General features: G+C 37.1%; 1 protein-coding gene across 2 annotated transcripts; it reads left to right on the forward strand.

Annotated features, from left to right (window-relative positions):
* Window positions 1–855: 855 nt before the first annotated feature.
* LOC145782561 (putative defense protein 3) lies at window positions 856–10,414 on the forward strand. Of its 2 annotated transcripts, none has more exons than XM_082594368.1 (5): window positions 856–979; window positions 2,129–2,339; window positions 6,496–6,733; window positions 8,578–8,700; window positions 10,287–10,414. In XM_082594368.1, the coding sequence occupies exons 2-5, from the start codon at window positions 2,153–2,155 to the stop codon at window positions 10,396–10,398; spliced, it is 660 nt and encodes a 219-aa protein (XP_082450494.1). In that variant the 5' UTR covers window positions 856–979; window positions 2,129–2,152; the 3' UTR covers window positions 10,399–10,414. The 2 variants fall into 2 exon arrangements, with proteins under 2 accessions (XP_082450494.1, XP_082450493.1); XM_082594367.1 differs by lacking the exon at window positions 856–979 and adding an exon at window positions 1,859–1,940.
* Window positions 10,415–13,121: the final 2,707 nt, after the last annotated feature.

Below are 13,121 nucleotides of genomic sequence, written 5' to 3' on the forward strand. Positions count from 1 at the left end.
TGGTTGTTTCAAAGTTCTCAGAAATTTAAAAAAGTCAAGACGAATTTGCATCAATTCAGAAACTGCTAAATTTTTGAACAAGCCTAAAAGGCTTAACTGCCCAATTCTATTTCAGCGCTACAATATCATAATCATGATCTTCACATGTACAGTCAGCTAATCTTTGCATTTGTTCCAACATTTTATCATATCCGTTCACAACACATCTCAGTGTGATTGATGACGTTTTACTTAGTGTGATTGATGACGTTAAACACGCTTTTCCTCAGCAGGGCGTTTCCCTTTAAATGTAGAAAGTTAGTTAAAGCGCGGACAGGAATTTTAGACCAGGGCTCAGATGATAGATGGAATCAATGTACCCCTTTTATTGATGTAAAAAATTAGTAAGATGGTTTTTAAATCAACAAAAGCTAAATTTTTAAATACAATCCTTTTTTAGAGTACAGTGTATTAGTGACTTGTGTGGAGATGAGTGAAAAAAATTTTCCTTCTTTACATAATGAAGACCAATAATGGAGTCCGAAGTTGACGAAGCCATAGTTTAGTGGTCTCCGAACTTTATTCTATCACAGACCGTTTTAAATGAAAATAGCTTCGCAGACCTGCAATCGGGAAAACGATGTTTTACATCTACTTATAGGCATATTTTTTATCGGCTGTTTTAATCTACTTATAGATCTAATGTTTGTAGAGGTTTAAATACACTTTAAGTTATTGGTATCTTGATTTTTGAAGGGTCTTCAAAACTTTCCGGCAAGCTGCTATTCCTAAAATTCATTGCTGAAACCATGCATCCCCAGTGTCACCAGTAGATAGGATAAAACGTAGGAATTGGAGCGAGGAAAGCGAGCAAGGAAAATTTGCAAAAATGTAGAATATTTAAGGTTTTTTCAAATTTTATTTTGAGAGCCCGTGGACCGTGACCAAGTGCCCATGATTGGATCTGTCACTGCTTTGATAGATATACAGCAGGTTATAGGTAAGATTCATACGTATTAGGTGCATAATTGCAATTGCTTTCACTGTAATAAATTTATTTTATGGCTGAGGATGTATTTTCAACCAACTCCACACTCTCGAAGGCGATTTTGATCCTATACTCCCGACCCGGTAGCAACTTTTTTGCAACCCGGACAATAGATATTCTATTTGAATAAACTTAACGGAAGATGATCTAGCTGCTAGCTGATTGAAATCGACTTTTAGCTGTTTATGATTGAACTGTTTTGTGTGAAAATAAATTCATTTGTAAGGATAAAATCACAAATGAAGGTGCTCTATTTAGAATTCAAATCAACATGAAAATGCCATAAACATTTAAAACAAAAAACTTGACATATTTTAGCCATATGATTCGCAATAATTCTATACAAATAGAAACAAAATTGAATGGAAAACGAAATAGGGGCAGACCACCAAGAATTGAGAGTAGGGATATTAAAGACTGACCTGGACTTGATTACAAAACTGCAATAGAAACTCACAATAACGAAACTTGCCTGCGCTGTGTTTCCTTCAATCTTCGACGAGAATGGAACTTAATGATGATGATGATAGTGTCTTTAGAACCTTACAAACCAACACACACTGGCTCAAACACCGTTCGTCATAGCACATACAAGGAACTGTAACTAAGGAACTGTGTTCCGAAAGCTAGTGCAAACCGCTACTACCACAGCGAACCTGCAGCATCAGACTATACCAGGTCGTTTGTATCTGTATTTGTGAAGTTAATAACGACCATGTTGCTAAAATCGAAACTCAATCTATTGCATAATAGGCTATGCTTATAGTACCAAAAACGCAAATAAACTTTTATTTACTTTCAGAACTTCAATTCACAATTTTAGGGTTGCACTGACGAGCAGTTTCTTGAAGAAATAAATTTATCTAAAGTTAGAAGTGCTAGATACTAAATTATAATTATTGTAAGCTTAAAGGTAAATCACCATCATCACTTATCATAATTAATTTACCTGATAATTTTATACAAACAAGTGTCAAGTGAAATCGTTTTTCTCATTGGATTTAAAAGATGAATTTCCAAAGGTTAAAAAAAGATTGTCACGAACGGTTGGACCAAACTATACTATGCTTTGGTTTATTAACATAGTTTTCTTTTTGTTAGTGACAACAACTACAAACAGAAAATATGATCACTTTCATTCTGTGCGCAAGTGTTTGGATTTTGACTTTAACAAGTGCATTCCCAACTGGTGCGTCACGCCAAGCATGCAGCACCATGACCCCAATACATCGTAGTGCCCAACCACAACAGCTGGAAGAATCTCCTTATACTGTGGAAGTAGCTCCAACCGCTAATTTAAACAGATTTGCAGGTGACTAACTATTGTAACTATAACTACTGGCTGGCTGTTTCTTTCTTCGTTGTTTTTTGTTTTTTTTAAGTTGTTTCTTTGTATTATATTTTTTTATGCTTAAATGCAACTAAAACTAAATCATGTGTGCTGGCATGGTTTGACGTGTTTGTGGAATGCCCACTGCCTGCAAAACAGTGAAATCTCTTACCACTCCGCTATGCAGCCAATGGTATTGACTGAGCGATCTGGAATTTTCAAAGCGAGTCAAGTGAAGTGTGGTTACAGCGCACGTCCGACATCATGTAATTTATCTCTCACAGACAAGAGGTAGAGCGAAAGATTTCGAAATAAAAACTGCCACGAAATATTTTTTTCATGTTGACTTTAAACTATTATCGTGATAAGACAATATGCAGCTCTGCCGTGATTTGGCGGAACCTAATATCCGCCATTTTCACGTTATCTAGATAAACGAATTTTGTGTTTATAGCTGTAAAATTACCAAGGTAAAACAATCGAAGTTAACTTTAGTAAGTCTGGAACGGACAACCAAACAAAATTATTAAGAATGGAATTTGAGCCAGGTTTTTGTTTGTTTATTACAACATGGCGTATATTTGGTTTTGCCAGATAACTAGTTATAAAAGAAGTATTAGGTTTGTATAATAAAACCTAATATATACTCTCGATGTTGACTTTAACCGCCTTATTGGCTTATTTATGTTATGTTTTTGTGTGATAAAGCCTCATATAAGCTAAATGTTGACTTTGACCGCACTATGTTGGCTTTGTAAGCCTAAATCAAGCCTAAAGTACCGGTAAGCCTGTGGATTTCTCCCAGAACTGTGTATCATTTCGTCACTGTAATCTGTAGATAACTTTGCTGATATCACAAAAGCCTGCTTGGTTAAAGGCTATCGCCGATTTAAAATCAGTTGCTGGTAGCCTACTTAATAACCATGCCTTCATTTAAGGCTACCGTACTACATAGGTTCATTGGCTACACAGCATCTGGTACGGTTGATTAAAAATATCCAAACACACTGAGTAGTCAACTCCCGGGCCTCTGCTTTAAAATCTTAATAATCGTATGCAAGCTAAGTTATTCAGCGTACTGCAAAGTCAACTAAGCCATCAGTACACCAGCACCAGTAGGCTATGAAAAATCAAACTGATCGGCGAGACGTAGCCTCAATGATACGGCATTTTATGAAAAGAAAAGCTAGTGTGTTCGGATGGACATTTTTAGGCTAGCCTACATAACTAAGCTTACATAGTGCTTAGCAACATTTTAGCCCAATCTACTTTATCAAACGCTTTTGAATCCGCTTCATGCAACTCAAGAGATGTAAGATGTGGTGAAGTAGCCTGCTGCAATTGCTGCTGAAATTATGGCTGTCACGTGACGATATCCTGTTACGTGATTGGAGTAGATGAATATGTTAGGTTTCAGAAAATTACTCTTGAACAGATTAGAATATGTTAGGTATTACACACCATTTATCTTTTGCAATAATTTGCAATAATTGGCAGCAAAAAGTACCAAGGCCGAACCGGACGTCACCGTACCAATTTATTACAACTGCTGAGATCTGACATCAGAAAAGCTGGCCTGGGATCCTTGCTCAGCACACCACATCTCCATCGATTGCAAAACATCGCAAAGGACAAAACAGAATGGAGATCCTATCAACCTTGTTGAAAGACTGATCGAAGCCAGCGGATGCCAAACGATTTGGCCACACTGGCGGCGGAGACAGTTACAATAATAATAATATCTCGAAAACCATACTACACTGGGGCACAAATTTTTGTCAGGAGATGCATGAAGTCTTTAATCGTATCTGTCACTGCTTCCTTTTGGCGTCAAGAGTTACTGGCCGAGACCATCAGGTCTACGTCTCTCTTATTGCAAATTACTCCGTCGGCGTATATCAAATAACACCGGGAAAAAATGTGCCGTTGGTCAAAAGCCTTATCTATCACTTCAATCAATTTATTTCGCAAAATATATTCGTGATTGTGTATTTTAGGTAGAAAAGGTGATAAAGACTCGGTTTTTGACCTATTTTCGTCATTTCTTGGTCAAATTTCTCAGTTGACATTTTATTTTGAAAGTCCTCTTGCATAGAACACAGAATTTCAATTTTGTTTTTCCGTTTCTGTGCAAACAGTATTCCATGCACTTTTTGCACTACAAAGCAATTTGCGCAAATAATAAATTACCTTCCTAATTGATGTCTGCCAGCAAAGAATGACATATCGCGTCAAAGACCAACTCCCTACCCAAACAGCAAAATCGACGTTGAATCAATGTAAAAATGACGGATTTTGCTGCCTGGGTAGAGAATGGAATTTTAGCGCCGTGGTGTTATGACTGACAGACACAAAATGAAACCGCACGCTAATAGTAAACTGTCAATCAAGCTATTGAATATCAGGAAATTTCTTGCATTTAATAACTGGCTGTGACAAAAGGTTTATTGTGAACTTCACAATTATCCGATACCAAGATAATCGAGATTAAAAGTTGGGGCAAGAAAAAAAAGTAAAAGTCAAGAAATCTCAGGTTTCTAGCGTCACTGCTTCTATGTGAAATTGCTGAATTAGCAGAGGGCGAGACCATAAGGTCTACGCCAGTAACAGATACGGTTAAACGTAAAAAAATGCAAAAAAAGTCAGTTTTTGCAAAATGGCGGATATTAGGTTTACCAAAATCACGGCAGAGCTTGGACTGTGTGTTGCTGAAGTTAATGTTTTAATCCATTTAAACAAGATTTAATTTCAAGTGGTGTAGGTCTGTAGGAGAGTAGCCTACTTTAGGGTAGAATTTGTGTTTTTCGGCAATCAAGTGTAGGGAGAATTGACAGCGATAGACACGTGTTTTACCGATGAAGCTGGGCTCATCAGTAGCGAAACACGTGTCTATCGCTATCAACTCTTACTACGCTTGACTGCCGAGATACACATGTTTTTGGAAATGTCTTGATGGCTAGTGTGGACTGTGAAGGCTACACCGGTAGGCCTAGGGTTAGCGCAACACAATGCTCGCTGTTCTACAGTGTATAGTCAGATAGTGCTGACGCCAGGAAGATCGCCTCTTTTCAACAATTAGAGTAGAATTCGTGGAAACGACACAACATCCAAGTGGGTTTAGCATTTGCTTTTCATATGGACGGTACAAGCCTAATTTGACACCTCTTTATGGTGGATACCAGAAACCACTGTGGATAAAAAGTAAATGTAATAAACATTTCGTGTTATAAATTCTGTGGAGTGGAAGAAAAGACCTGGCTTCCCTGCTTTCATCAATATCATATTCCTCGTTTGTTATCTTATTCCAGAGCTTCGAAACGAGTATGATAAACCATCTGTACGTTTGTATGTAAAATGAATTTATTTTATCAGTATTGTAACCTACAATTGCTTTTTGATGAAACGACTTATGGAATGTCAATTAAGGTTGCCTCAGTTTTCCATTTCTCTGTGGAAGTAGAGATATTTATTCAATTGATAAACTTTTTTGACAACGCACGTCATTCTAGTTCTCATTGTTCTACAAAACGGAAGCTGCAAAATAACCTTTAAAACCGATCAGGTTCATTGTATAACTCGATTCGTTATTATTAGTGATAATTAATATGATATGTTTCGGCAGCTCCGAAATGTGCTTTATTTAATACTAAAAACAATGTTATGGTCCGATGCTATCTGTTTTTGCAATACTAAATGTTTTGTTGCATGTCCACAGTGTTTTGATTTTTATGAGCATTTTTTCTTCATTGTCTTGTCTCGATAAACGTAGCCTAATAGTCTATATGCAAATGTGACGATTGTTGAGGTCTAGACAGAAACAGCCTTATTGAAGTTGTAGCAGCGATGGAATATCAATGTCTACGTTTCGCTACTTTTAGTACTTCGTTAAACCATCGTTCTAATTTTTTTAATAACTTCTAATAAGAACATATAATTGTTAAAGATTTCTTTAAATTAAATAATAAGCTACAGCTCATTGTTTTAAGCTGCATTGATCTTAAAAGTCCTTATCCCTTGAAACTTTCTAAGCATAAAATCTTTAGCTAGCATCATTTTATCAAATTACCACAACTAACATTACTTTAATGTGTATAAAGTTGTCGATAAATTTACAACTATCTAATTACTCATTTGACAGTTACGGTGACCAGTAATGAAACTCTGTTCCGAGGATTATTGCTGCAAGCTCGTTCTACGATAGATGGAGATTCTGAGGGGACATGGGATACTCCAAACGATGTCAATTTCAGGCTGATTGAATGCCATGGGAATGCTGCTGGGACAGTGACTCACGCCAATCGAGAAGACAAAACTGCTCCGATTGAATTTATTTGGACTGCCCCAGATTCTGCGACAGCCGTAAATTACGTTATATAGTAAGTAGTCCTTCTGTTAGCAGAGAACCTTTTGGAGGCAATTGATGACTTAAATTCAGAAGTCATCTGTAAAGTAGTAGGCTGCTTGAGCTGGCAAACACAATTTGTTTTTAAAAGAAAGCTAATTTCAAGTTATGTAAAGCAGCAGCAGGTTACATAAACTATGGAAAGATATCACACAAATCTTTTAAAAAGCCTTAACACTGATAGCCTATGTCTGGCAATGGCAATAAAAAGTTACCACTGAGTTGGATCCTGTTTTATTCCAAGAACATTAATCAAACTGTTCTCATCTTTGCCATAGCAAACGTCTTGAACTGCATGGAAGCAAATAGAGGAGTCCATGTGCCGATTCCTGCATTGTTATTTTGCAATCATCATCTAGAAAATTCCACTCGTTTAATCTCGATATTGACAATTGTGTTGCAAATTTTGTTTAGCCCGAGGTCTTGTATTAAATCATTCAATTCCTATTTAGATGGAAAATGAGGCTCTGAACATGTTGCTTGTGTAGTTGTGTACAGTATATCTCCAGCTGCGGTATATCACATCAATATCTGCAGCTTTGTTTGATGTCGAGTCTTCACATTCAGTATCAAGTTCGAAATAACATTGCATGAACGAAAACATTTTATGTAGAATATAAGGGTCGAAATCTTACAGCAACATAAGCTACCGTTATTTTGCAAACACAAAACTACTTCCGTTTGGAGGTGGTCTTAGAACAGATGAAGTTTCACTGTGAGAAACAAGTGCAATGGATGGTGGTATACTTCGATAAGTCAGTGCTCTTTTTCAATTGACCTTGTGATATCTCACAATGTTTATAATATAGAAGCAACAGTCGACATGATGGGTTTGTGACTATATTTTAAAACTCTTAAAATTGTAAATGACAAAGCTTTTTCAGAGCCTTTCACCAGCTTTCAAGATTAGACCTACAGCTGTTAACAAATAGTACTTTCAATATTTTTTTATGAAATGTGCTTTCCACCAACCGCATATTCCCAAACATAACAAAAACTATTAGGTGAATTTCAAAAACCATCAGGTGTACTTCACTATATCAAGCAAAATACAACAAGTTATCAAAAAGGCAGTAGCGCTCCTATGATAGCCTATATCAGGGGTTCTCCTTCTCTTCCTACCCGATATTACCCGATCAATCTACCTACCTACCCGATATTACCATTCTTACCTGATATGATGCATTATATGCTCATGTTTTGCTCGCTGGTCTTGATTCAATTTCCTACAAAACCTCATACGTTTCATTTGGTTTCGAAGCTAATGTTCAATCATGCTGCTTATTGGTTCAGCTAATGTAAAGTTTGTAATGTCTGACAATGCAATGTATGATGCCTGATGTCAGGCAGCACCTTGAATGGTTAACCGTAAGGTTGTTCGGTGCTGCCAGACCTTTCTATTGCCATATTTGGATTTTATGTAATTGTGTTTCTTTTTCTCGACTCGTATCAGAAAGGCAAATAAACAAACACTCTCTTTCTTTCAACAAGTTTCGTTTTCGACCCATTTCAAAAGATTATTTTTTTTGCCACTTTTTCTTCGAGCTATGTAACCTCGATCAATACAACAATAATGTTGAGAGATTATTCAATGTCATTTTGTTTTTATTGCTAAGTGCCTTTTCAAACGATGTGGCTGAGTGCACAACTCTATTTGGCCTATTATTGACAGTTGACAATCGATGATAGAAAAAAAATTTAATCACATTTTTGGAATCAGCTCCTCGAAATCATGCAGAAACAACAAAAATATAAAGATAAACAAAATTTTTTGAAAATTTGTTACTTAGTGTAATAACAAAGAATTTGTATTTTTAGCGCCACTGTGGTTCGCGAACTCGAAACATTTTATGTGAGAATTCCATCTCCTCCAATAGTTGGTCTCCCAACGCCACTGCCACCTGTTCACCCAACTGGACCTGGTGTTGAGACTACTAAAAAGTAAGTTTGTAAAAGAAATATGACGCCACAACATCGGAAGAGTTGTTTGGTTGTGTATTTCCTTTGAGAATCGTCCATCGTCGAAGAAAGAGAAGTTTTGTTTAGAATTAGGAAGGATATTTTTTCTGATCAAATAACAATTTATGTCTAAGTAATTAATCAATCAAGTTTATTTCAGTATACAGTAGCTTCAAAAAGCTTCACAAAAGTAGTATATTAAACACACAACTTTTATCCATATAACTTTAATATACGCTACTACAAAAAGTGGTTACTAACGTGTCATCTAAACACTAGCGATTTATTGTAATCGATCCTGAACATCAACAGCAATGTGTATTATCATCAGGGTTGGAAATCGTTACTCAAAAGCAATGACTATTTCCCTATTCAATAGTGCCCAAAAAAGCAATGACTTACCGCTATCGATACTTAAAAAATGCAATGAATAGCAATTACTAAAAATGTTGTATTTTATTGTATTTGCGTATCGACCAGTGATGCCAGGTTGTTTTTTGAAAACAGACAAGTGAATCTAAAAAACAAGCCCAAAACAGGCAAATCAACACAAAAACAAGCCCAATAATTTGCAATCTATACCAATTAGCATAAAGCACGCAGTTTAGTAGTTGAAAATTTTCAATACAACCTTTGCAGTCCATACATTACGTTTATTTCAAGAATGACATTTGTTTACGCTATTCCTAGCAATAATTATCTTGAAAAGAAGAGATACAATGTTGACTACAATAAAAACCTCGCAATTTCAGTGTCAAAAACACGTTAAAAAAGTTTGACTGGCCAAAAAACAAGCAACTCGCAAACTCAAAATAAGGACACAAACTCGAAAAAAAACAGGCCCAACCTTGCGGGAAAACCGTAAGGTTGGCAATACTGTTGGTTGGCAACTCTAGGGTTGGCAACTCTCACTGGCATGGTTTTTCTGAACTGTGTTGCCGTAAAATTTTCCTTAATCCTTTAAAGTTCGAAAACCGAAAAAGGACTATCTCATAAATTCGTTTTGACGACGAAGTAAGTGAACAACAAAACAAGACTCAGCACTTCTCCTAAATATCGATAAGTGAAAAACGAATAATGATTTCGTTGCTTGCATAAAAAGCAGTGAATAACGCTCATTCGATATTTATTTTTAAAAGGAATGGGAAGAAGCATTCGATATTCAGCAAGCAACGAATAACGCTATCGAATAGTGACAACTAGTCGTTACTTTCAACCCTGATTATTATAATTAACAAACAAACGAAACAAAACAAGTAAAAAAGTATAGCTCATTCACATCCGTCTGCAACCTAAAAAACGTAAAGGAGAAACAATGCAAAGAGATGTAGCTTTTCAGGGCAAATATTAAAAGTGTAGCGGTGACAATAAAATGTTAAAAAAAACAAGGAAAAACGAAAAGATGATGACATAAACTTATCCTAATTCTACAATATAGAAGCGACCTTAGGCGTCTTAACTCTTAACCTTTGTTTTCTGTATTTATCAAAAATACCTGCTACCTGTTACCAATTTTTGTCTTGTTTAGGCTAGTGGTTGGATAAAGAAAACTTGTTTATTGCTTGTAGAGCCGATGGTACTGGAATCCCTCGCCAGGCTGCTGTTGCATTTAAAAGCTCTTTTGGATTGGCTGTGCTGCTCGTAGCAGTCGTACAATGGTTAAGAAGATTCTTTGCATAAACTGCAATTCCGGAATTTACAAGAAGATCCAGAACACAAATGATCTACAATAATCTACAATAAAACTGAAATTTAAATTGAACGTTTTGGTCTGTTTTATAGCCAGATGTATTACCTTGTACCGACTGCTGTCTTATATTCGTCACCAGCCATTATTCTGCAGTGCAGTCCAACGCTCTCATAATTCAATTGTTTAGCCCTTTCAAGTTTCAATTATTATTTAATTAGCTTTGCGCCTTGCAACCCGCGGATGAATATTGTTTCGCATATAAATTAAGAGACTAGGTATGAATCTTTCTTTTTCGATCAACACGTTTCTTATGGCAAGACGTGACGCTTTCTGAATTCGCTCTGATCGCTGCTGCAACAACTGACGCAATACAAGATGATTTCCCAAGTCTAGTGTTGCTTTCAAGTCAATCCAACCAGCAACGTCTACCCCTCAACCCAGAAGCCTTACTTCAAACTCAGAAGCCTTCCTTCTCCAACCCAGAAGCGTTACACCTCAACCCAGCAGCGTTACTTCAAACTCAGCAGCGTTACCCATTGCATTTTCAATTACAGTTGCGCCCCAGTATTCAACTTCATTTTCTAACCCTAAATCATAACTTACTGTTTTCGTCATTCACGACATCTCTCCTACGTATCAATGTCGTTTTGACTGGGGCCAACGTATGTACCGACTGCTGTCTTATATTCGTCACCAGCCATTATTCTGCAGTGCAGTCCAACGCACTCATAATTCAATTGTTTAGCCCTTTCAAGTTTCAATTATTATTTAATTAGCTTTGCGCCTTGCAACCCGCGGATGAATATTGTTTCGCATATAAATTAAGAGACTAGGTATGAATCTTTCTTTTTCGATCAACACGTTTCTTATGGCAAGACGTGACGCTTTCTGAATTCGCTCTGATCGCTGCTGCAACAACTGACGCAATACAAGATGATTTCTCAAATCTAGTGTTGCTTTCAAGTCAATCCAACCAGCAACGTCTACCCCTCAACCCAGAAGCCTTACTTCAAACTCAGCAGCGTCATCTCACCAACTCAGAAGCGTTACAATATTCAATTTCAGTCACTACATCATAACCTAATTATTCGTCATTCACGACGTTTCATCTACGCTTCAACGTCGTTTTGACTGGGGCCAACGTATGTACCGACTGCTGTCTTATATTCGTCACCAGCCATTATTCTGCAGTGCAGTCCAACGCTCTCATAATTCAATTGTTTAGCCCTTTCAAGTTTCAATTATTATTTAATTAGCTTTGCGCCTTGCAACCCGCGGATGAATATTGTTTCGCATATAAATTAAGAGACTAGGTATGAATCTTTCTTTTTCGATCAACACGTTTCTTATGGCAAGACGTGACGCTTTCTGAATTCGCTCTGATCGCTGCTGCAACAACTGACGCAATACAAGATGATTTCCCAAGTCTAGTGTTGCTTTCAAGTCAATCCAACCAGCAACGTCTACCCCTCAACCCAGAAGCCTTACTTCAAACTCAGAAGCCTTCCTTCTCCAACCCAGAAGCGTTACACCTCAACCCAGCAGCGTTACTTCAAACTCAGCAGCGTCATCCCACCAACTCAGAAGCGTTACAACCTAACTCAGTGCAAGAAAGATTAATAAAAATCTATTCAATGTTTAAGATTTCTAGAAGTATAAGATGTTCAGCTTTTTGCTACGATTACGATAAACATTAAACAGCATAGCACAGACACCAGACGATATTTAAATTTCCAGCAAAAAATACGATTGCGGTTACTCCCAAGCTTGTCTGTATAAAAGCAATGCAACAATAGCCCAAACTTCGTACAACCTCAGAGAGTTGGTCCAATGCAAATTGAAATCAACTTAGCTACCGGTATGTAATATTATCTTTGAATTCATTTAAACGTATAACTTAACCCTATTCGGACTAACGGGTGGACGGGTTCCATCCATACCTATAACTTTCATCGATTACATAAAAGCTACTGGCTCAAATTAACTGAAATTTTATGACTTTTCCTAAAAATTATTCATCTTTGATTTAGTAAAAGAATGACATTTTTGTGTAATATAGTTTTTAGTTATCAGCAGTTTTTGACACCCTACTTCCAAAATTATCTGCAAAACTAGTAAAAAATTAATCAGCGTGAAATTGAAGAGAGATTAAGAGGGATTAACTCCACCAGGCCCGGATTTAGGGGGGGGCAGAGGGGGCAGTTGCCCCGGGCCCCCCGACTTTTGAAGGGCCCCCCTATGTGGAAAAAAATGTGATTTTGTGTTATTTTTTTCCTTTTGGCCTTTAAAGTTTCTGCAAAATGCTGTGCAGTACTGGACTGTTGCTACTGTAGACGTAGAGATGGTTTTTCGCGCCGTAGGCTTGAAAAAACTTTTTGCACGGGGCCCCCTGATCTAAAAGTGCCCCGGGCCCCCCATCAGCTAAATCCGGCCCTGAACTCCACTGCTGGATTTTGCGTCAGCAGTTGTCGAAAGAAAATAGGTCACGACGTCAAATCTTCGCTCTGCTTGATGTCAGATGTGTTGCAATGTATTGTTCAGAAAAATCAGTGAACCATGACAAGTAGACCGGCATTTATGAACAAATGCAGTTCATCTCGTGGGAATTGTGTTTTCGCAAACAAAAGTGCATGAAGTTTAGAACTCAACTTTGTCACAATTTTGTAATCGGTTTCTAGCAACAATTTCCCTATGTAAAAAATTAGGCTACGGA

Source organism: Aplidium turbinatum, chromosome 13 (genome assembly GCF_918807975.1).
Source record: "Aplidium turbinatum chromosome 13, kaAplTurb1.1, whole genome shotgun sequence".
NCBI classification, from domain to species: domain Eukaryota; kingdom Metazoa; phylum Chordata; class Ascidiacea; order Aplousobranchia; family Polyclinidae; genus Aplidium; species Aplidium turbinatum.